The sequence below is a fragment of the Vipera berus genome (assembly GCF_964194415.1).
Source record: "Vipera berus genome assembly, chromosome: 4".
In the NCBI taxonomy this organism is placed as follows: Eukaryota; Metazoa; Chordata; class Lepidosauria; order Squamata; family Viperidae; genus Vipera; species Vipera berus.
The window spans coordinates 79,652,040-79,675,586 of NC_138206.1; the positions used below are offsets into that span (position 1 = coordinate 79,652,040).

General features: G+C 37.7%; 1 protein-coding gene across 1 annotated transcript; it reads right to left on the reverse strand.

Moving 5' to 3' along the window:
- Positions 1 to 12,925: 12,925 nt before the first annotated feature.
- Positions 12,926 to 22,422, reverse strand: ASMT (acetylserotonin O-methyltransferase; the record flags this gene model as incomplete). Its single annotated transcript, XM_081327282.1, has 8 exons — positions 12,926 to 13,137; positions 13,376 to 13,498; positions 14,298 to 14,438; positions 14,995 to 15,113; positions 15,593 to 15,661; positions 18,110 to 18,239; positions 21,152 to 21,326; positions 22,351 to 22,422. 8 exons carry the CDS (start codon positions 22,420 to 22,422, stop codon positions 12,926 to 12,928), a joined length of 1,041 nt encoding a protein of 346 aa, XP_081183408.1.
- Between the last annotated feature and the right edge of the window lie 1,125 nt (positions 22,423 to 23,547).

The window sequence follows — 23,547 nt, forward strand, 5'->3', positions numbered from 1 at the left end:
GGTGTATCCATAAGTGGCACAGAAGATTGGGTCATGCCAGTTTCCGTGTTCTGAAGAAGATGCCAGAGTTCGCAAGTGGTTTGGATCTAAAGGGGTGTAAGGTGTTCTTGGACTGTGCTGTCTGCAAGAAAGCAAAATCCAAGGCAGCAGCAATTCCAAAACGCGCTACACGCCTGTCAACACGCATTTTTGATTTGGTACACACTGACATAGTTGGTCCTTTTGCACCAACACTTGGTGGTAAAAGATATTTCTTGACAATCGTTGATAATTATTCTAGATATGGATATGTATATCCTATGAAAGAAAAATCTGAGACCTTTCAGATCTTTAAAGACTTTGCTAGTCTTGTCTATACCCAATTCGAGGTCAACATTGCCAGAATCCAGAGTGATTGCGGTGCTGAATTCATGTCTCAGCGTTTCCAGGACTGGATGCGTGAGAATGGGATAGTACATCAGACATCTGCTCCTTATACTCCAGCTGAAAATGGAGTGGCAGAACGCAGAAATGGAGTTCTGCAAACCATGATGCGTTGCCTCCTTGAAGATGCTAACCTCAGTCTTCCATACTGGGGTGAAGCTATCAAATATGCTAACCATATCATCAACCGTACTTGGAGTAGTGTGATAAATCAGACCCCTTATTTCATGTTGTATGGACACAAGCCTGATCTCTCACATCTCCATGTTTTTGGTTCCTATGCTATGGTCAATATTCCTTTAGCCCAAAGAAAGAAAGGGGGTCCTGCAGCAAAAAGGATGAGATTTATGGGCATTGATGATAATTCAAAATGGAACAAATACATTGACTCTCATCATGTTATTGTGGTTTCACAATCTGCTACTTTTGAGGAAGATGCTGACTGGTCCAGGATTTATTCTAACGACCCTGGAGTTTATTTTTCTAGAGATGATGCTGCTGATGCCACGCAGCCTGATGGTCAAGATGCACAGGCGGATGTTCCTTCCACAAGTTCTTCTCAACCCACTGTTCTGTCTTCGCAAGCCGCCAATGCTGCTGGCGATGAAGACGAGGACGACACGGAAGAAGAATGGACGGTTAGCCCGAGACGTTCCAAGAGGACCACAAAGGGAATCCCTCCAAAACGGTATTCGTGGCAAGTAACAAAAACACCTGTACCTTTGATTTGTAATGTTACACTTCCACCTGAGAAGTTCACACAGATCAAACATCTTCCTGAATCAGAACAAGATAAATGGTTTGAGGCAATGCAGGCTGAAATGGACAGTCTAAAGAAACTTCAAGTGTTTACGCCTGCAAGCCCTCCAGCAAACAAGAAAGTTATTGGTACTCGATGGGTCTACAGGATCAAAAAGAAGCCGAATGGTGAGTCGTTGTACAAGGCCAGACTCGTAGCCCAGGGTTTCGCTCAACGTTATCCTGAGGACTATACAAATACATACTCACCCACAGTGCGGACTGAAAGTGTGAAAATTGCTTTAGCCACTGCAACTATCCTTGGCCTAGAGGTTTGAAACGGCTTATCTACACGCTGATGTTGATGAAGAAATTTATGTCAAAGGTCCTCCAGGTTTCCAACAGCAAGAAGGGGATACCTGACTCGTAGCCCAGGGTTTCGCTCAACGTTATCCTGAGGACTATACAAATACATACTCACCCACAGTGCGGACTGAAAGTGTGAAAATTGCATTAGCCACTGCAACTATCCTTGGCCTAGAGGTTTTCCAGTTCGACGTTGAAACGGCTTATCTCCCCGTTGATCTTGACGAGGACATCTATGTGAAAGGTCCTCCAGGTTTCAGACAGCAAGAAGGGGATACCTGGTTTCTACACAAAAGTCTTTATGGTCTGAAACAGTCTGGTTTAATGTGGTACTTATGTCTTTCTGAGAAACTAAATTCAATGGGCTTTATTAAGTCCGAAACAGATGAATGCGTGTTTACTAAAAGATCCGGTAATAGGTATGAGATAATTCTTGTTTATGTCGATGATATTGTTTATATTGGTCCAAATAAGCAGATGAGTGAGGTTTTTGCTAAAGCTTTACAAAAGTTTTTCACATTGAAGTCTTTAGGGTGTATTAACACTTATTTAGGTGTTCAAATTACCAAAACTCAGAAGAGGTTTAGTCTCACACAAGAAGAGAAGATTGAACAACTGTTACATCACTGTAACATGGAGGACGCTAAGCCTGTGAGTATACCCATGCAAACTGACTTTCACATTTTGGCACATGAACCAAGTCCTGAGTTCGAAGATCAAACACTATATCGCTCAGTCATTGGGTCGCTGCTGTATATTAGTAGTTGGACTAGACCCGACATTGCACTTAGTGTTAATCTTTTATCACGACACGTAGGCAAGGCAAAACAGTTTCATTGGACATGTGTTAAAAAGTTATTGAGGTATCTAAAACACACCAAAGACATGAAGTTGTTGTTGGAACCCACACATACTGACTATGCAGTTATGTTGTTATGCAGATTCAGATTGGGCAAGTGATAAGAAGTCACGGAAAAGTACATCAGGTTACATGATGTTCTTAAATGGTTGTCCTGTTTACTGGCATGTGCGTAAACAGAATTTTGTTTCTTGTTCCTCTACAGAAGCTGAGTATGCTTGTGTGTCTGATGCATGCAATTCTTTAACCTGGTTTGATGCTTTAATCACAGATATCTGGACACATCTGATTCGACCGATCACTGTGATGGAAGATAATGAATCTGTGGTTTATATTTCTGAAACACGTTTTACAGGTTCAAGGTCCAGACACATTGACATCCGATATCAAAACATAAGGCAACTGGTTAAACAAGGTTTTGTGACATTACAGTATGTGCCTACACGTGATCAAATTGCTGATATGCTGAACAAACCACTTCCTACAGCCCAGCATGAGTATCTGCGTGAGAAGATGTGCCTTACTTCAGTCTTCACTTTGCTGACGAAAGAAGGGGAATGTCACTGCACGTTTTTTTTTGTTCGTCAGAAAAGTTCATTTCTAACTGTACATTTCCCCTGCTCTCTGCATCTGTTGTGATAACTTATCTGGTAACCATAGTGAATCCCATATGACTAGTTATGTTATGGTTTCAGTCTGTTTAGTGCGCATGTCTAGAAGAGGTTATTTCTTTATTGTTTTATTCACTTTGCTGTTACTGACTGTTACGTTAGGATGTAGTTAGCTAGCTCTCTTTATAATATATATTTAGTTTTTATATTTTTGTAAGTAAAAGGTATTTAGTAAATTTATGCGTCGTGTTTTTATTACCTTCCTGCATGCACATCATGCATTCTCTGAAGCACGGTCCTTTGCCCTCTACAAAGGTGATTTTTATCTTGACAAACTGGGGCCGAGAGAGGAGAGGACCAGGGCTGGATGAATCCCCTGGCTGGGTTCTTCTCCAGGAAGTCCCACAAGATGGCCAACTCAGGCTCCGACATGGGATACAGGCATCCTACTGGCAGCGGCACATCAGGCAGGAGGTCCACAGGGCAGTCGTACGGCTGATGTGGAGGCAAACGGTCTGCCTCTTTTTCACTGAATACGTTGGCGAAAACTGCTAGGTCAGAAGGCAAGGAGGTGGCAGGGGCAGAAACTTCCTGGCTGGCACAGGTGTGGCGGATGTGGTCCACACATACAATGAGGTACTCTGTGAATGATTGCCCTGTTTGTCTTCATATCGTGCACATCGTTCCTCTTCCCTATTTCTTAGTGCCTGGTATGCAGGGGGGAGGTCTATATGCTGGTTGATAGAGGAGTGGCCAAACCAGAAGCCAAACCACGGCGGCATCTCCAACTGCTGCAGCCCCTCCCGACCCCCACACAAAGCAAACTGACACACACCATAAACACAAAGCCAGACCGCAAACCTGGAGCCAAACCAGAGCCCAGGACGTTGCACCACAGCCGTCTGCCCAGGACATTACATCACAAAACTCAGGAGGTTACAATACTAAGACTCGGGATGTCACAACACAGCCAACCACCCAGAATGTTGCAGCCCAGAACTCAGGATATCACTACACTAGAGCTCAGGATGTCACCAATCAGCCCATCACTCAAGTCATTACAACACTCAAGTCGTTACAACACTCAAGTCGTTATAACACAAAAGACTAATAGGCACACAGCCATCACCTCAGCCACACAGGATGTTACAAAACAACCGACTCAGCTGCAACCAATAACTCCATCATCCAATCAGGATGTAACAACACAGCCAACCAATCCGCTTACAGCAACAAAGCCAGCATCACACACAACCCCACCAATATTTATAGGGAGACGGCAGCTCCGATCACGCTTTGCTCACACAAGCATGAAGCCGAAGACACCAGCCTGAAGATGACGAGTGGGACCTCGTTGAAACATCGCCAAGACACTCTCAATCTTACACAGGAAAAGACCCGAATACGCCAAGACCAAATCTAACTCTTCCTTAGTTAAAAAATGCTAATTAAAGTATCCACAACCTCTGCTTTAATATATGTATCTATAGAAGGATAGCTAGTTCCCTAGATCAGTGGTTCTCAATCTGTGATCCACAGACCTCTGAGAAGGGCATTATGTGATCACACGGGGTCCATAAAAACTTGAAGAAATGTTATGATTTAAATCTTGAGTTAGGTCTTGGGGGGCCATGGCCATGGTCTGTGGCCACAAAAGGTACATAAAGGGGGTCCACAGTGAAAAAAAGGCTGAGAACTACTGCCATAGATCATTAATTCCACTACTAAATTGCTGTTAATTTTTTTCTAACTTTCAATTGGATTTAACTTAGCTTACAGAAATTAATTTAAATAATTTAAACCCAAAGGAAAATATTGTTTGGATCTTCTTGTAACATTCTATCAGCAGTTTGAAAAGTGGTATTGTCTCCCTAAACATTTACTCCAATCTTATCCTCTTAAAGTCAAACATGTCTTGTTCCTTATGTGTTTTCATAGGGCTCATTTTTGGAATCTCTTTTTGTCCTCTGTTTCGGTCTCCCTGAATTCTTCTTAAAGTGTGAATTTCATAATAATTCACAGTTGAGGAAAGTACTGTGAGAAGAATCCAGAGAAAGAAATATTTTGGGGAATATTAAAAAGGCAGAATATATTTCCCCAAAGGAATAATGGAGATCTTTAAAAAGACAGAAACCAGCACCCAGAAACCAGCCCCAGCAGAAGCCAGCTTTTAGAAATGCAAATTCAATAATCCTTTCAGAAAGGTTGGAGCCTTCCAGCTAGAAACTGAAGAGATTAGGAAGACACCTAAAATCTACATACCCCACCCAAACTCTAAAAGACATGACCTTTGTAAACATAATAGGATTAACCAGTGCTTTTTTGTAAAAGAAAAAGGTGCTGGAACTCACAAGTCATACAACCCGCCTTGCCTATGCTACAAGGTTCCATCCAAAAAAGGTGCCAGAACTCCATTCTGAGTGTTCTATGACAAAAAAGCCCTGGGATTAACCCACCAATATCGAAAGGACACACTCAGACTCAGGTCAAAGTACATGTCACAGGAAATACAAAACCTCAAACAGGGACAGGAAACAACCTCAAGAGCCCCAGAAGGTATAAAAACCCACCACTCCCAGCTACATGTGGCCAGTTTTCCCAGAGCCATCTTTCTGTCTGATTCTCCTCTTCAATAAATTGCAACCTTGTTTCTAAAGCAGTCTCCATTTTGTTTATTCCCAGCTTGGACTGGACCCTGATGAAGATTTTTCTTTCAACATTACTTAAGGTCTCAAAGTAATATAATTATAAACTAGTACTTCTTCCAATTTAAAAACTATAATTCTGTTGATGCAGCCTAAACATGTGCCTGCTTTTGGGGCAGCCACCTTACATGCTGACTCATTTGCTGTCAGCATGAGGATTTTGAGAATCTTTTTCAAAAAAACTGCTATATTAGCAAATCAGGTATTCCCCATCCTAAAGGTGTATATTTGGTTTTCATTTCTTAAATGAAGTACAGATAGTCCTTGACTTATGACCACAACTGAGCTCAAAATTTCTGTTGTTAAGTGAGATATTTATTAAGTGACTTTTGCCTCATTTTATGATATTTCTTGCTGCAATTTTTAAGTGAATCACTGCTGTTGACAAGTTAGTACCCTGGCTGTTAAGTGAATCTGGTTTCCCCATTGAATTTGCTTATCAGAAGGTTGCAAAATGACATCACATGACCCTGGGACACTGCAACAGTCATAAGTATGAACCACTTGCCAAGCATCTGAATTTTGATCACATGATTATGGGGATGCTGCAAAGGTTGTAACTGTGAAAAATGGTCATAAGTCACTTTCTTCAGTGCCATTGTAACTTTGAATGGTCACTAAATGAACTGTTGTAAATCAAGGACTACCTGTACTCTGCATTCTGTTAAATTCATTTTATTACTTTCAGCCTATCTTTCTATTTTTTGTAGATCATTCTGAATTATCATTTTTCCCCTAAATATTACCATCCTCTCCCCATTTTTGTCATTTCAAAATCTAGTAAACATTCCATGCATCCATTTGTTCTGTATTTTAGGTATAATTTAATTTGGATTCCTATAGCCAATTGTCTAAATGGTCATTTTAAAATCTATGATTGTATGATTCAAATCAGTAATATAAATATTCAGAATTTTAATGACGAAACACCCTATTCAATCTCTTTCTCTAGTTTGTTGTGGAGCTGTTAATGACAATTCTTTGAGTATCATTTTTACACCAGTCATTGAATTATATCATTCCATTCATATTTAATAACACCTATTGTCTTCTATTAGATCAGCAACTTCATTTATTAGTGTCTGGAAACCCTTATAGCTGTGGTGGCAAACCAATGGCACGTGTGCCACAGGTGGCACACAGAGCCCTCTCTGTGGGCATGTGCACCATCGCCCCACTCCTAGGTCTTCAGCTGGGTTTTATAAAACCTTTTCGCTTTAGGCCTCCACCGCCATGTGCAAAAAACAAAAAAAGGTTCAATCAATCAATCAATTTCAACTTCTCGCGGGAAAAATAAAATCTTGCAAAGTTGGAATTAATTGATTGAACTTTTTAGCCCCACCCAGTCTGCCCTTACCACTGCTGCCACGCCCACCCAATGGGCCACACCCACCCAATTGCTCACACCCACCCAATTGGTCACACCCCCAATGGGCCATGCCCACCCAGCACCTGATGATACATAAGTGGGTTTTGGGTTGCAGTTTGGGCACTCGGTCTCTAAAAGGTTCTCCATCACTGCCTTATAGACTTTTTTTTACTGAAAAGAAAAAGAAAGATGACATTGGGATTTCTGGGTTTGAAAATTATAAATAGCATATGGAAAGATGGGAATTATGTAACCATAGAGAAAGGGGGGTTATATATATATTTATAACCATTGTCAAACATATTGTAAACTGCTTCTTTATTATCTTTTCTTTTTCTATTTTCTTACTTATTCATTATTCTTCCTTATTTTCTTTGTTCCTGTTCTAATATTATATTGTATTTATCCTGTTAAAAATTTCTTCAATAAAAATTATATTTTAAAGAATTAGCCTGCTAGACATGTTCCTGAATAATTCATATGTACATGCAGTAATGGTTGCCACATTTTCAATATACTTACAGATGAGTATTTTAATTGAATATTCTTAATTTATGTATTTCTGTGAACAATGTCACATAGAAGTAAACAAAATATAATACATAGTGGCTGATCATTCAGGAAATACTACTTCAGATACTTTTGTATGTTTTCTTGATTGGACAGTCACCTGTCTAAAATGATATAGGGTCTCCTACTCAAGCAGGGGTAATCTAAGATTAATGTTATAAAAATAAAGAAGAAATCCAACAGTTGAATACTTTCTGTCCAAGTCTTATAAGGACAAGGTCTAAATGCTGACTTAGAACACAGAACTACAATCTGTCTATAGGCAATTGCAACCCTTTCTTTGAGAGGCAAACTGGCACCTATTTATAATTTTTCACATGTTGGTAAATTGCTGAGCTTGTTGATCAGAAGGTCGGCAGTTTGGTGGGTCGAATCCCGAGTGCCGTGTAACAGAGTGAGCACCTGTTACTCATCCCAGTTATGCCAACCTAGCAGTTCTAAAGCACATAAAAATGCAAGTAGAAAAATAGGGACCACTACAGTGGGAAGGTAACAGCATTCTATGCGCCTTTGGCGTCTAGTCATGCCGGCCACATGAGCACGGAGATGTCGTCAGACAAAGCTTTTCGGCTTTGAAACGGAGATGAGCACCGGCCCCTAGAGTCGGAAACGACTAGCACGCATGTGCGGGAGAACCTTTACCTTTATATAATTGTTGGAACTGAGTGGAAATAGAGTTGCAGAACTTATTTTCTTGCAGAACTGCATGAACATACATTGTGCAGATTTTGAACAGTCCCCAAATATCTTTTGAGTTGAGGCTCCTGGCATGACTTGAAAAAGTGTGCTATGCAAGGTAAAAATAATGCCCGAGGATTATCATTTTGAATCTTGATTTTCACACTCTGCAGTTTCCAATTTATCTGAGGCAGTAACATATTTTTGGCCCCTGGAGTTTTATTTCTCTATCTTATTCTTGATCAGAACTTTCTTGAACCATTCTGCAGTATCTTATTTCTTTTTATTGCTGTCTACCATTTTTAAGAAATTTCTTGAACATGCTATTTCCCAGCTTTCTCATTTTTCATATTGCAAGAAAAGTATTAATTGTTGAGTATGAGAAATATGTGAGTCCCATCCATAATGAGTCCATAGTACTGATTATTTCTTATCTTTTCAAGAAAAATAAGAAACGCTTTCTTAGTACTTACCTCTAAAAACTGTTTCTGGCTATGCTAAAATAAATATAATTATTTTACATTGTATAGAAAAAGAAATACTTTCAGGAATAAATAGGCTTAGTAAGCATTTAATGATTGCAACTTAAACATAAACAAACAAATAAATTGTTCCATTTTAAAAAACATATCATAACCCTTTCCAATGCCAATATTTAAATAAATTTAGCACTCCCCTCTTCAAAACCAGCACAAGAAGTAGTAAAAAACATAGAACTAATCATATAATCACATCAGAATTCAGGAGATGACTGGAAATGAATTATGAAGTAATACCTATTTATTCATTCATTTGATTTGAGTGCTGTCTGACTCCAGAATGCTCTTTATGGAATCAGCTTAACACACTTTCTGGTCAGAGAGAAGTTCCCTGAGGATGGGCTCCAGCACAAGTCTGAAAGCTGAGAAGACTAAACCTCTGGTCTGGTGACCGACCCGAATTGGAGAAGGAATTGTTTGGTTAAATCTAAAAGAGCCACTGCTGAGCAACTGCATGGCAATCTTAAGAAAGACTTCCACAATAAATCTTATTTATGAGGAGAGTTTGATGTTTGATTAGTAGCATAATCCAAGTTATTAAAAACTTCAGATATTTTTTTAAAAAGTCTTTATCATTTTGCTAATGATGACAGAGAGGGAGAGTTTAATGATATCCCAGAGAAAAGCAAAGATAAGCAATGTTCATGTTGCAGGTAGATCCAGAAGATTACAAATAATCCTCCATATCAAATAAAGTTACCCAAGTTATTTAATATGCAAAATATGGATGGAAGAATTGTTACATAATTAAACTTGCAACCTGGGAAAACTAATCATCCTGCTTAAACAGAATGTTTTCATTATTTATGTGATGAAATTTCATGCACACAAGAAAATATTCTACAGAAATGGAATGTTGTCACTGCAAAATCAAGAAGCTGGTAGATTCCACCACCTGTTTTGCATCTGAATAACTTGACCTCAACTTGTGGAATTCTATTAAAGCATATTTCTACAAGTAGCAGTCAACTGGGGTTGATGTATAGTATAACAGCACCATCTAAGGGCCAAGACAACAATTGTTCTGTAAAACTGTCATTAACAGAAGAATCAAATCCTGCTGCCTCAATGATTAGGCACTCTCCCTTGCATTTCATTTTACATCTTACTGCTAGCCATTTCTCTCTTTATATGACTCTGTGTATGATCACATATGTGCAGATTTATATACAGACAAAAATATGTTCCTCCAGTTCAGGACAACATTTCAACCAATTGAAGAAGACAATTGTATTCTATAAAATTGACATCATAGATTTATGGACATCACCAGTCTAGAAAAATTGTGTTACATTGTGAGACTTTGTTACCCAACAGAAACTAAAGCAGGGTGGGTTGAGGGTTTTTTTGGGGGGTAGTTCTGAATTTACAATAAAAATATTGAATTAATCAAATGTTTTGTCTGATTAAACCCTAGACTCAAAGTATTGTTAATTTTATATTTTATTATCAACTTTCCCCTCACATAACATCAGGGCTTTTTCTCTCATAGAACACTCAGAATGGCATTCCGACACCTTTGTTTTTGCAAAAAAAAGCTCCCTCTATGGGCTTTAGGAGTAGGCAATCTTGGCTCTTTTTTATGACTCGTGGACCTCAACTTCCAGAAATCCTGAGCCAGCCATGCTGAGGGGAAAGAGAGAGGTTTCCAAGCTGAGCCATGCTGGCTCAGGAATTCTGGGAGTTTATTTTATTTTATTTAATTAAATTTTTATACCGCCCTTCTCCCGAAGGACTCAGGGCGGTGAACAGGGCATATCTTAAAACTACAAAAGTACAAAAGTTAAAAAAGAATTAAATTATTGCCCACAATAAAAACAATAAAATATATATATAAATATTAAAACCCTAAGTAATTCCCCATCAGGCCAGGCCAGCTTGTTCAAATAAATGGGTCTTTAACCCGCGCCGGAAGGAGCGGAGATCCGGTGCCATCCGGAGCTCGACCGGCAGCTGATTCCACAAAGCCGGAGCGCCCACAGAGAAGGCCCTCCCCCTGGGGGCCACCAGTCGACATTCTCTGACTGGAGGCACCCTGAGGAGGCCCTCTCTGTGGGAACGCACGGGGCGGAGGGGAGTCGACGCCGGCAGCAGGTGGTTGAAGTCCTTGAGTCATAAAAGAGCCAAGGTTGCCTACCCTGCACTAGAGGAGGACATTAAAATTATTTACAAGGTTACTTCTTTAGGAAGTAAACTTTTAGAATCTAAAACAGCTCATTCAAAAAAGCCAACAGGAAAGAACCTCACATTTTTCATCTGCTTCTGTCTTTTGGAAGGTAAAATTAGATAACAAAATAATCTATTTCCTATGTTAACATCTCTGCAATGAAATCAATAAAGGTAACAGGAAAGAAATGAGAAACATTTTTCTCAATGTAATATGTCTAATTTAGCAGATGCTAGAAAAAAATAGTATCTGTTGTACACTCTTGAAAACTATTTTGAATCTATAACCATCTATTACAACTAAACCACTTTGAATTAAACAATTCTTAAGAATGAAATATTCTTCATCTGGACTTTACTTTTACTGTTTGGACTGTTGGGTGTTTTGAAAAATAGATTATTTAGAATCTAGTTATGTTGCACTTCAGTCTTTAAATAATTAACCTAGTATATACATAACAATATATAATGTTTTCCATGGTGAACGTAACATCAATAACAACATTTATTAAAAAGGCTAAAATAATTTCTGGTGGTATTATCTGTACATTAAAATTTTGTTTAGTCACAATCTTTCACTTTTCACATTCTGGACAAGCAGTGGTCATGTATCCTAGCAAAAGATGTTACATATGTGCATAAGTGTAGTCAGTAGCATATGCCTTTTTAAAAATATCAAACATGCAAAGAAACAAAATAAGTCCAAAATATCTGTATTACATCCAGAAATGCCAACTTTGCAACCAATGTTTCTCATCCATAACTATGGCACCCTAAAGATACCTGCATACATGCAAATGCTTCTCTGGGATCAGTAATGCAGCAGGGATTGCTTTTCTTTTCCAGTAACAGATTGCTGGGAAATACCAAACTTGGCCTTGAGAATTCCAATGTTTGTTACAAATTTTTCTGGATGTGGTTGGAAAGAGGCTGTTTGGCACCGGAGACCACTGCCACAAGGAACACAGCTCTGGTTCGGAGCAGCTCTGGTTGGGGGCTCAGCACGGGCCGTGGCGTGGCAACTACGGGGAGGGGAATCCCCATGGTGGCTGTGGTGAGGGGAATCCCTGCAGCATGTGGCTCTGAGCCGCAGGGGCAGGGGTGCAAAGGACTGGCGGCAACGCCATAGCAAGACACTGGCATTGCTCCCAGTGACAGCACCTCTGAGTTCCGGCACTTTTTTTTTTTTAGAAAAAAAGCACTGCATAACATGAATCTCACATATTGTTATTTCAAGACTGGGCTAGTGTAATAACCAGGAAAAGATATTTCATTTAGTATTTTTTGGTCTTAGGATTCCACTTTTTGTTTCTGAAGTTCTGTTGCTGTGGCTTAAGGGCTCTGTGCAATTTTTCCAACTAAATTTAATATTCCATAACCATCTTTCACCATCATCATATGGAGGAAATTCTAGTATTACATGATACTAATAAACTTCAGAAAATGGCTAAAATATGCATAATTTCTATTGCAAAACCTATTTATGCTGAGCAGATCTCTCTAGACCAGAGGTCCCCAACCCCTGATCTGTGGACCACTACCAGGCCGTGACATGCCAGGAACCAGGCCGCACAAACAAGTAAAGCCCCATTCATGAGATGTAGACAGTATACAAAACCAAGCACCCTCCGGTCCGCAGAAAAACCTCTCTCCATGGAACCAGTCCCTGGTGCACAAAAGGTTGGGGACCTCTTCTCTAGACTCTATGCTGAAGTACTCTGTTCATTCAGTGCATTAGTAATGAAAAATAATTATATTTTAGACTGTTATTAATATTATAATTTCTGTTCTGTAATGGGATTTAGATCAATTGTGTTTCATTAAGACCAATTGTGTTTCATTGAGACAAAGCATATTATCTCACTTGGTCTGCATTCATGATAATAAAGTGAAAGAAACCATCATTTTCTTCCTAAAATGGCATCATAGAGCTTTCCAGATTTCTTAATTTCAATCTCCTTGAAACCACTTGCTGTGAGGAGCTTGCTATATTCTGCTGGTGACCGTTCTTTTCCTTCAGTATGAACGAGCATGTTTAGCGAATAGAGCTGGCTTTCCAGTGGGCCACATTTATCCTCATTCAGAAGAGTTTCAATTAGTAAAACTCCACCACCTAGTTGGAATATTAAAAAAAAAACAGTCATGTCCAGTATCTTCCCTCATTACAGGTTTATAACTGTTTGGGACAAATTTTCTTGAACAGTTTATTTTAGCGTGTGAAGATATTTAATGACTGGGAAACACCATACATGAAACAGTGTCATAGAAATATTTTTGATACACTCAGACATGTATAAAAAATACAATGTGTAACTGTATAATAAGCAGTCAGATTATAATCATGCACATACCAGTTTTGCAAGACGTTTGCACTTTTCTGAGAAGTTGTATGCATTTCTCATCTGACCAGTCATGGAGGATCCTTGCTAAAATATACAGTTCAGCTTCTGGAAGAGGATCTTTAAAAAAATCCCCTGTTAGAAAAATTGAAAGAAAAAAACCATCATACTGACTTTTCATTAATCAAACTCTGAAGTAGACATGGGCTAGAATGTAACTAATTGGAACATCTGGTTTGCTTATCTGAAATAACAGTTATCTCTGTGGAAGAAGCGTCCAGCTAAAGCAAAACCACTGTGATTTCCAAGATTGAATAATTTCTATTTGGCTTTAAAAGTGAATGCCCATTGTCTACATTTTAATGTTCCAAAAGAATAGTGGTATTTTTTTAATACTTAAGTATTCAGATCATTCAGTGAATTCAAATACATTTATTGAATTAAAGTACTTTCTAGAGCATCAAGGAAATGTGTGATGGTATGTGGTAATGACCTTGGGAGAAAGAGAAAGTCTTATTACCTAGGCAACAGTTTTCCTCCTGTCTCCCAAAGTCATTCTCACACCATCATAAAATGTCACATTCAATCTATCAGACTGAAGGAAAGACTCTTCCCTGGGCCCTGATTCTGTTGAGGAAGTACCTCATATTGTTTCTCTGCAGACAAAGGAGATGCTTCATTCTCCCTGGAAGTACAGAGAGTGAACTAGGTGTCCATTTCCTGAATCTCAAAAGGAAATAAATTGTTCTCAAGGTTTCTTCCTGGGCCTGTATTAGAGGCACAAGGGAAGTAATTTCCACCTATGACTCTGATCCCTGACTCAAGGCAATGCATTCATAAATCTCCTGACTTTATTCTATAGAGAAGAAAGTAAGTATTTAGTAAGAAATAGTAATAAATGCTTTTCCTCTTTCTCCAAAACAACTACACCAACCTTCATAAAAATTGATCCGATGTTTCTCTAGAGATACAAAATGCTTCTTGACTGTTTGAATTACTTTAGGAAGGTCAAAAATAGTGACTGTACAATCTGGATACAATGAAACACATTCCTGGGACAAAGTCCCGGCACCTCCTTTTGAAATAAAATAAAATAAAAGATATTTTCAACTATACAAAACAAATATTTGTCCCAAATAGTTCTTTTTGACCTTGGATGCATCAACCCCTATCAGCAGAGGACCAGTAAGTTATATATGATTAGAAGTTTTCTTTCAGTATGAAGATTTTATGTGTAAATTGTGTTTGTGTGTTTTATATTTTAGAGACAGAATTGCAGTTGTTTTTATTGTTTTGAATTTAATGTTGGAAATAAATGATGTAAAGGTGGTTAGTGCTCTGTCTACCTGTGAAAAGATGGTGCTTCATAAAACAGAACATAACAAGATCCTAATTTGCTATTGTACAGGAGAAAGTTGCATCAGAAAGACAGTTTATGTTGAATATTTCATTGCTTGCAACTCAAAACTTACAGCCAACCTATAAAATCAGCACCCACATTTTACTACTTTTCTTTAGTCTGTCATATGTCTAAAAGATAAAGCTGTTCCTCAAAAAAAAAACAAGCAAAGGGCTAAGTATTTTGCTGTCTGTATTTTTAATCAGGAGGGAAAAATTATTAACGAATTTACCACCAACATCACAAATCATAGTGAAAGGCGAGAGATCAAATGCGGCTAAAACATCTCTGCCACATAGGCTCCAAATTGCATTCAATCCACACATGAATTTCACCATTTCTTCTTCTGATCTAGACAGTAAAGATCAGAAAAGCATTAGTGTTATAGAACAGACACACAAGAGCAAATATTATAACATCCATGAACTGATTATTTTAATACTGGATTTGTTGAGTCTTCTGCATGTCCTTTTTCAGGTGGAAGAATTTGTATGCATTGATTATTCCAAAGCTTTAACACCAATGAATGAGCTAGATTCTTCTTAAACCCAGGATTTTTTCTGAAAAAGATGATACAGTTATGGATATTTGCTTTCTAAAAACAATAAAAACACACTATAAGCTATTTTGAAGGTTATGCTGCATATCGGATATTTTAATGGACCTTAACAACAGCCTTATTTTCTATAAAAAAGACAACATTTGAGAAAACAAAAAATAAAGAATACAAGTTGGGTCTATAAAATTAACAAGGGGATTTTTTTAAAAAATGTTTTATCTGAGGTAAAATCTGAAGTTTTCCTTTTAATATTATTGTTTGGAACCTTTACCTGTACAGAGCTTCAAAAACAGCTTTCGAAGAAATGCCATATACTCTCTCGTACTGGTTCTTGCCTTCCCTTGGGGAGGAAAACAATATCTTTGGATGTCTGGCAGCTTTTCAAGAGTCAGTTAAAATTATGTAGTTTTGTTGATCTTCAGAAAAAAGATCTGAATGCACATGCTGAATGCTGTGCCAGGAGTTTTTGAAATAGGGCTATTACAGATCATACCATTGCTTGAAGACATGGATTGTATGCAAGTGTGTGTGTAGGATTTTCCATTGTCACACATAGCAATTTGCAGGATCACATTACTTGACAATCAGTGATGTGTGTCACTATGGAAAGCACATTGGGGATCACATGTTTGCAGTGGATATCTCCCCTTCTTCTGAGCTAAGGCTATATATGTTGCTCATATGAACCCTCATATGTTTTTCTGGAAGCATGTTGCCTCTTGGACACAAATAAATTTTCTTTCCCTGCTCCTCCAGGCAGAGATGCAAACATGTATTCATTCTGAAATCTCAAATTGGATAAATAACCCAATTTAGATGTTGCTGGGAAATATTGTTCCCAAGTGAAAATAAGGTGAGGCTCCTATACACAGGGCCATAAGTTGTGCTAATTTTTTGTTTAAGGCAGAATAGAGCTCTTAGAAAAACAGGTACCTTTTCCACATGCCTGCTGAAAAATAATGTTGGCAACTGCCAAGCTTATTCTTAATTAAGCCAAAGGGAATTCTCCCATCACTCACTGAAGCAGGTACTGATGGAGAATATTTCTCTGGGATTCAACAGTGAGAGCTGCCTCTGTCAGTCATCTGTTCAGGAGTTATGGGAAAAACAGGCACAATCTTAATTTTTATTTTACTCCATCAACAATTGCTCCAATTTTTTTCTAGAGTGCATGTGTGGGCACAATTCTATGCATCAGTGGATCAAATTCAGACAGTTTAAATATTAATCATGTATAACAACTAACACTGCTGCTATACTCATATAAGGAACTATTGATAAGAAACATGTTGAGGATCCTTTAAATTCTTCTTATATTGCATATATGTTTCACTGTCCCATAGTTTAAAACTCAAGTGTATAGTCCCAGACAAACACATATGGGAACAAAATCCATTAAATTTAGCAGACAATGTCATAAACAGATGGATTATAAGTGAACAAAATATTTTAAGGAAGCTATTAACTTTAAAAAACCCACAATCATACAAATATACCTTTGGCCTTCAAATAACTCAAGTTATGAATTGTTGAATTGTGTGCATTACTTTTACACTCATCTAAGCTCAAATATATAGGAGTGTTAGATAAGCAATTTGTGGCCAGACACTGAACATAACAGTGATGAAATCTGAAGTCTGCATCTGTGCTGTTTTCTGCAAGCTATTACTCTCTCTGGCTATAGAGTGACAAAAATACAGGTGCAAAAATATATTATCAAGCCTGCCATATTTCAGAAATTGTCCATATTTTCATACACACACATATATACTACCTACAACGTAGCTCAAGAGTGTTCAAGCCATGGTATTCTGTACCTTTTTAAAGAGAAATGTAAAGCTTTTGTATTTTATATAAAACTAAAATAAAACAAACATTCTCTTGTTATATTTCATAAAAGTGATTGTGTAGTTGATAGTGAAAGATTTCTTTCTATGCTTTCCTATTAACTCTCCCCCCCCCCCTCCGCTATTACTTCTTCAAAAACAGGGTTGTCAAACTGCTGGCCCATGGGCCGGATGCATCATAGAGAAACCACACCCACTCCATTGCTGGAAAAAAAGTTGCGATATGTCATGACATGTCACATGACATTGGGAGTTTGACACCCCTTTTCTAAACATATCCATATTGAAATTGTAGTCCTTCAATATAACCTTTATCTCATTTCTGTTTTTAAAAAAAGCCACTGATGTCAGTAAAGCCATTCATTTCCCATTAACTAAAAAAGCTTCATCTTATTTTTTCTTTTCTTTCAACATATGCTTATGTGCCAGACCTTCATAGTCAATTATCTTAATTAAGATTTTCTCTGGAAACTCTCTTATTAAGATCAGTGATCTTAACAGGGGTTTCCTTGCACTATCATTAAGCTTGTCTTCTAAACTGTTAAGAATATGCTGGTTCCTCCATCTTGCATGTGTAGTATTGAACAGAAAGAAGTAGCCTATCATAGTTGTATAACAGTCCTGTCTGTGGAGATTCTCAATCATCCAGGTCATGGTTTTCTTAAAGGTGTTTTTTTCAAAAGGCAACTGGACTTTGTTTTTCCTTGAAGATGGTTCTTGGATGAGAAACAAAACATTTTCAAGAAAAACAAAGTCCATTTTGAAAAAAGCACTTTTGGGATAGCAGTCCTGTGTTAACAATGAATACTACAGTATTTTCTCCTTTAGAAACAGCAGTAAGCACATTTATTTAACCTTATTTTTCTGAAGAGAAGATTCATACAAATGGGTAGGATCTGGTTTTTTTCATTTTGACTGAGATTTAATATTGTCCATCTCACCTTACAGCCTCTGTCAAGTACTGCCAGCAAAGATAAATTGTTTTGGAGTAATACATGCAGGTATGATACTGAGATTTTGGACTTGATTTTGTGAGAAACTGTTCAGAGATTTCTGTGTTGCAATAAAAAACTAAAAAGAAAATAATGGAAACCAGATTTTATAATGCAGGAAAAAATATTATCTTAACAGCAAGAGCAATGTAACCACACAATTCTGTTTCAGAATGAATTTTTATTGCATTCTCTCAACAGGGATCTGCTTTGGATCAAATAAAGACACATCAGATTGAAATACTCAGTAAATGGCTATATTTATGATGGCCTTGATTAAGGTTTTCTTGCTTGATCATTTTGACTGTATACTGTAATTGTGACAACAGGAAATTATGGGCAGTTATGAATTGCACATGGATCTCTAAAACTGCTGCAAGGTGCATAACAGAACAGAACCCAAAGCAACACTAAAAAGAAGTAAAATAGACTTTTCACATTTCTCAGCAGGAAGACTATAACATCTTACTTCGGTCTATCACAAGTGAGTTTTTTTTCAAACTGATCAGTAATTTGATATTTTAAAAACCCTGATTTTTGCTTCTATTAAACATTAAAAGAAAACTACCATTAATAGTATTGATTTAATCTCTCTCATTCTTTTTTTATAAAAAGACTAGACTAGACTAGACTAGACTAGACTAGACTAGACTAGACTAGACTAGAACAGAACAGAACAGAACAGAACAGAACAGAACCTTGGAGGTCTTCTAGTCCAGCCCCCTGCTCAAACAGGAAAACTTATATCATTTCAGAAGTGACTATCTAGTCTCTTCTTAAAAACCTCCAGTGATGGAGTGCCCACGGTTTCTGAAGGCAAGCTGTTCCACTGGTTAATTGTCCTCACTGTTAGGAATTCCAGGTTTCCTCTCTCTTTGGTCAGTTTCCAACCATTGTTTCTTGTTCTGCCCTCTGGTGCTTTCGAGAATAATTTGACTCCCTCTTCTATGTGGCAGCCCCTCAAATACTGGAATACTGCTATCATGTCACTCCTGCTTCTTTTTTTCTTTAGACTAGCCAAATATAAGTCCTGCAGCCATTCTTAATAAGTTTTAGTCTCCAAGCCTATGTTCATTTTAGTTGCTCTTCTCTGATCTTTTTCCAAAGTCTCAACATCTTTTTGTAGTATGATGACCAAAATTGGTTGCAGTATTCCAGGTGTGGTCTTACTAGGGTTTTATAAAGCAGTACTAATACTTCATGTGATCTTGATTCTATGCTTCTGTTTATACAACCCAGGATTGTATTAGCTTTTTTGGCAGCTGCTGCACACTGCTGGCTCATAGTCAAGTGACTGTCCACTAGAATTCCAAGATACCTCTTACAGTTGCTGTTTCTGAGCCAGGTCTCACCTAATCTGTACTTATATCTTTGATTTTTCCTGCCTACTTTGCTTTTCTCCACATTAAATTTTATTTTGTTGGATAGGGCCCATTGTTCAAGTCTGTCAAGATCTTTTTGGATCCTGAGCTTGCCTTCTGGGGTGTTGGCTATTCCTGCCAGTTTAGTGTTATCTGCAAATTTGAGGAATTCCCTCATCTAAGTCATTTATGAAGATATTGAAGAGTTGTTGTTGTTAACTGCGAAGTCACGTCCGACCCATCGCGACCCTATGGACAACGTTCCTCCAGGCCTTCCTGTCCTCTACCATCTTCTGGAGTCCATTTAAGCTCACGCCTACTGCTTCAGTGACTCCATCCAGCCACCTCATTCTCTGTCGTCCCCTTCTTCTATTGCCCTCAATCTTTCCCAGCATTAGGCTCTTCTCCAGTGAGTCCTTCCTAAAATGGAGCCTTATGGTACCCCACTGCTTACTTCTCTCCATGTGGATGTAGTGCCATTGAGGACTACTTGTTGAGTATGGTTTGTCAGCTAGCTACAAATCCATCTAGTGGTGATGTTGTCTATCCCACCTTTTTCTAGTTTATTAAGGCATTGTTAAATGCCTTACTGAAATCTAAGTATAGTATGTCCATAGCATTTTGCTGGTCTACTAATTTAGTCATTTTATCAAAGAATGAAATAAGATTGGTTTGGCATGATCTGTTTTTAACAAACCCATGCTGGCTACTAGTTATAACTTTGTTTGCTTCTAGTTGCTCGCAGATCTGTTTTTTGATTATCTTTTCTAGGATCTTCCCAGGTATTGATGTTAGACTGATTGGTCTGTAGTTTCCTGGTCTGTTTCCCCCCCCCCTTTCTTGAATATGGAAACCACATGTAGATACTGACTCACTTATATTCTCTAGACATGGCAGGAATTCAGCAATTAGTGACTCCCTACATATAGGTAATTTCATTTATCTATATTAATTGGGAAAAGAAATTCCATTGTTGAGCAATGCAGTTGTAAGTTGAAAAAAACATGCGACCATACAGTTTACTGACGTCAGTTCCAGCAGCCCCATTGCTAAGCGAGGACCACACAATTGCAATTTCCTGTTGGCTTCCCCATTGCCTTTGCATAACTTGCCCATAGCTTGCTGCAATATCACAATCATGAGCCAGGCACTGACTGCCAGGATCATGATCATGTGACCACAGGGAAACTGTGATGGCTGTTAGTACAAGGTCCAGTTGTAAATCTGAATGGTTACTAAACACAAATGAAGGTGAATTACTTACTGAATAAGTGGTTGCTAAACATGGACCATCCATACTGAAAAGTGCAAATGGCCAAATGCACCATCACAAACAGTTTTCTCAGGAGAAAGTTAGAGAACATGGAGACCTCTTACTTTGCACGTATTCTTGAAGGCTACCTCTTTTCCATAAATGGTCTTCTTTTCCTTTGAATACTACATGAATATTCTAATGAATACCCTATTGGGAATCCAATGGAATACTCTTGCATGCTGTTGTCACAGCAGGATGAAGGGCTTTTTATAGGGCATCTAAGATTCCCCACTGCAGACTTTGGAACCCACTGAATTATTGTATGGTGATAGTTTGCACTTATTCTCTAGAACACCTTCAGCCTAGCCCTGTTACCTCCTTTTTTGCTCACTTCTACTTCTAGGAGCTTTAAACCCACACAGGCATCCAGCAGTCTCTCCATTCCTTGGAGGCTGCTCTCCAGACGTTCTGCGATGGCTTTGGATGACAACTTTTCTTCTGATTCTTGCAACAGATCAAACACACCCAACTCACAGGCAGTAAACATCACCTCAAAGTGGAGAAAAAAAGAGGAAATAGCATGAATCGGAATCAGGAACACACTGCTTGCCAGTGATGATTAAATCCAAAAAGCAGGAAGAGGAAAGATAATTACATTCAAAACAGCAAAATATGTCAGACCTTCAATCAGGTCTACATTTGGTAATGATGGCAAGTGGGACTTCCTATCCTATGGAGCCCAAGTTTCTTTTGTGATGTTGTTAATATAGGCCAATAAAAAAGAAACCTTAATATATTAAAGCCACCACTGCAAACAAAATATAATTCCCCCCCCCCCACTGGGGAATATTTTTTTCTTTCTTGAAATAGAGCACTGAGATAATCAGCTAGATGTATACCAATATTTTCCTTTATTACACAGTAATTACAGAATGATAAAAAAAATAAACATGCTGGACTGAAGAACTTTTGAAAAGCATACCTTTAAAGTGGTCAGGTTTTTCCATGATTTTGTAAAAGTACCGGTATATCAAGTTAGAATTCTGTTACATTATGCATTTCTTTCTTTTTCCCCCGTCTACTAGTATAAGACAAAGGCACAAGCTGTTGAGCATAAGTAATTCTATCTTTTATATGTAACTAAATAAGAAAAGTCATGGAAAAAAATCTGTAGGCCTTTTTACAGAACTTGGTGTTCTTAATCCAAGAATCAAAACTCTTCATATTAATATAGTTCTGGAAGATATTTCTTATTTGCTTCATTTTTGGCTGTAGTTATTCTATTATCTGTCTGTCTGTCTATCTACCTTCAGCAGAAATTATGTTGATGCTGGCATTCCTTCAAGTGATATCCATTTCTTCATTCTATCAATAATTGTTCAATTAAAATTAAAGCCATTACATTAGTGAGAAAAACATCTCATGAGTATTATGTTTTCATTGATTGCATCATCAAGTCATCAGTTTTGTGCCTTTTTTTAAATAACTATTACTGCCAACTATTTTGGGGATTAATGCATTAATTTAGATTCTTAAAAATATTATTTGTCTTACCTTAACTTTATCTTACTCACCTTAGATACTAGAAATCCATTCTGATACTCAATTAGGATGTGAGGATAGTTGACTTCTTTTGCAGAGCTCATTCTTCTTCTGAGACAAACAAGTGAAATCTTTTTGTGTTCATCGTTTAAATAAGCCTATTCTATCTGTAGATCATTCTGGGTGGTCCAGCTGAACTGTCCTCATACCACTGAACATGGGTGTTCTGTACTTTCACAAATGTGCTGATGTAGGCTACTCTCCTAACAACATAGGTTTATTTATCCAATTAAAATAGAGTACTTGGAAATCTCATAGGACAAGAGTTAAAAGAAAATGCTGAATCATCTTAAATACATAATGGTGGATTTAAACAAAATCATGCTTAAAGAACTTAAACTTAAATTGAAATTTAAATAAGACAGGCTTATCCTGACATATGTTGCATTCAGTAGGCTTACTCCAATTGTAACTAAGGCTGTGATTTTTAATCTAATATATGGTTGTCTATTTGTGGGTTAGTATTCATGTGACTCCAACTAATTGTGATTTATTCTATGATGCCTGGCTAAATCATGCTCCAAAACATGAAAACCTTCACATTTGCAAGTTTATAATTTAGAAAAATATACAATTTGTTTGTTTTATAAGCTGCAAAGGACTAGAGTTTAGAATCAAGCAATTACATTTTGCTTTTTGTTCCATAGCAATATGTTGTAAATATTTCAGTTTACATTTTTAAAAATCTGCTAAGACTAACAAAGATAACTTGGTTATCTGATCAGTAATTTGACCAACTGGCATACAGTACACAGGCAATATAAAAACAGAGAACTGAGATGCAGAAGAGGAGGGGAGGGGAGGGGAGGAGAGGAGAGGAATCAGATGGAAAGAATGGAATATTTATTTTATTCTGCAAGTTATCAATAGAAATCAGACTTAACATAAAGCAAAATGTTGTTGTAATTTTAAAATGTGAACTGTATCATTGATTAAAATCAGATACAAATGCATGTGAAATTTAAACAGCAGCTGCCTCTTGTGGATATAGAAATAATTAGCTACAAATTAGAGATCAAGGTCAAGCACATATAAAAAGGATATATAATGCATTGATAGAAATTGATTCAGAAACGGAACTTGTTAAAGATTGTATGATAAAGTGGGCCCAGAATTTTCAAGAAGTTATAACAATGGATACTTGGGAAAAGATCTGGGTTAGAAATGTA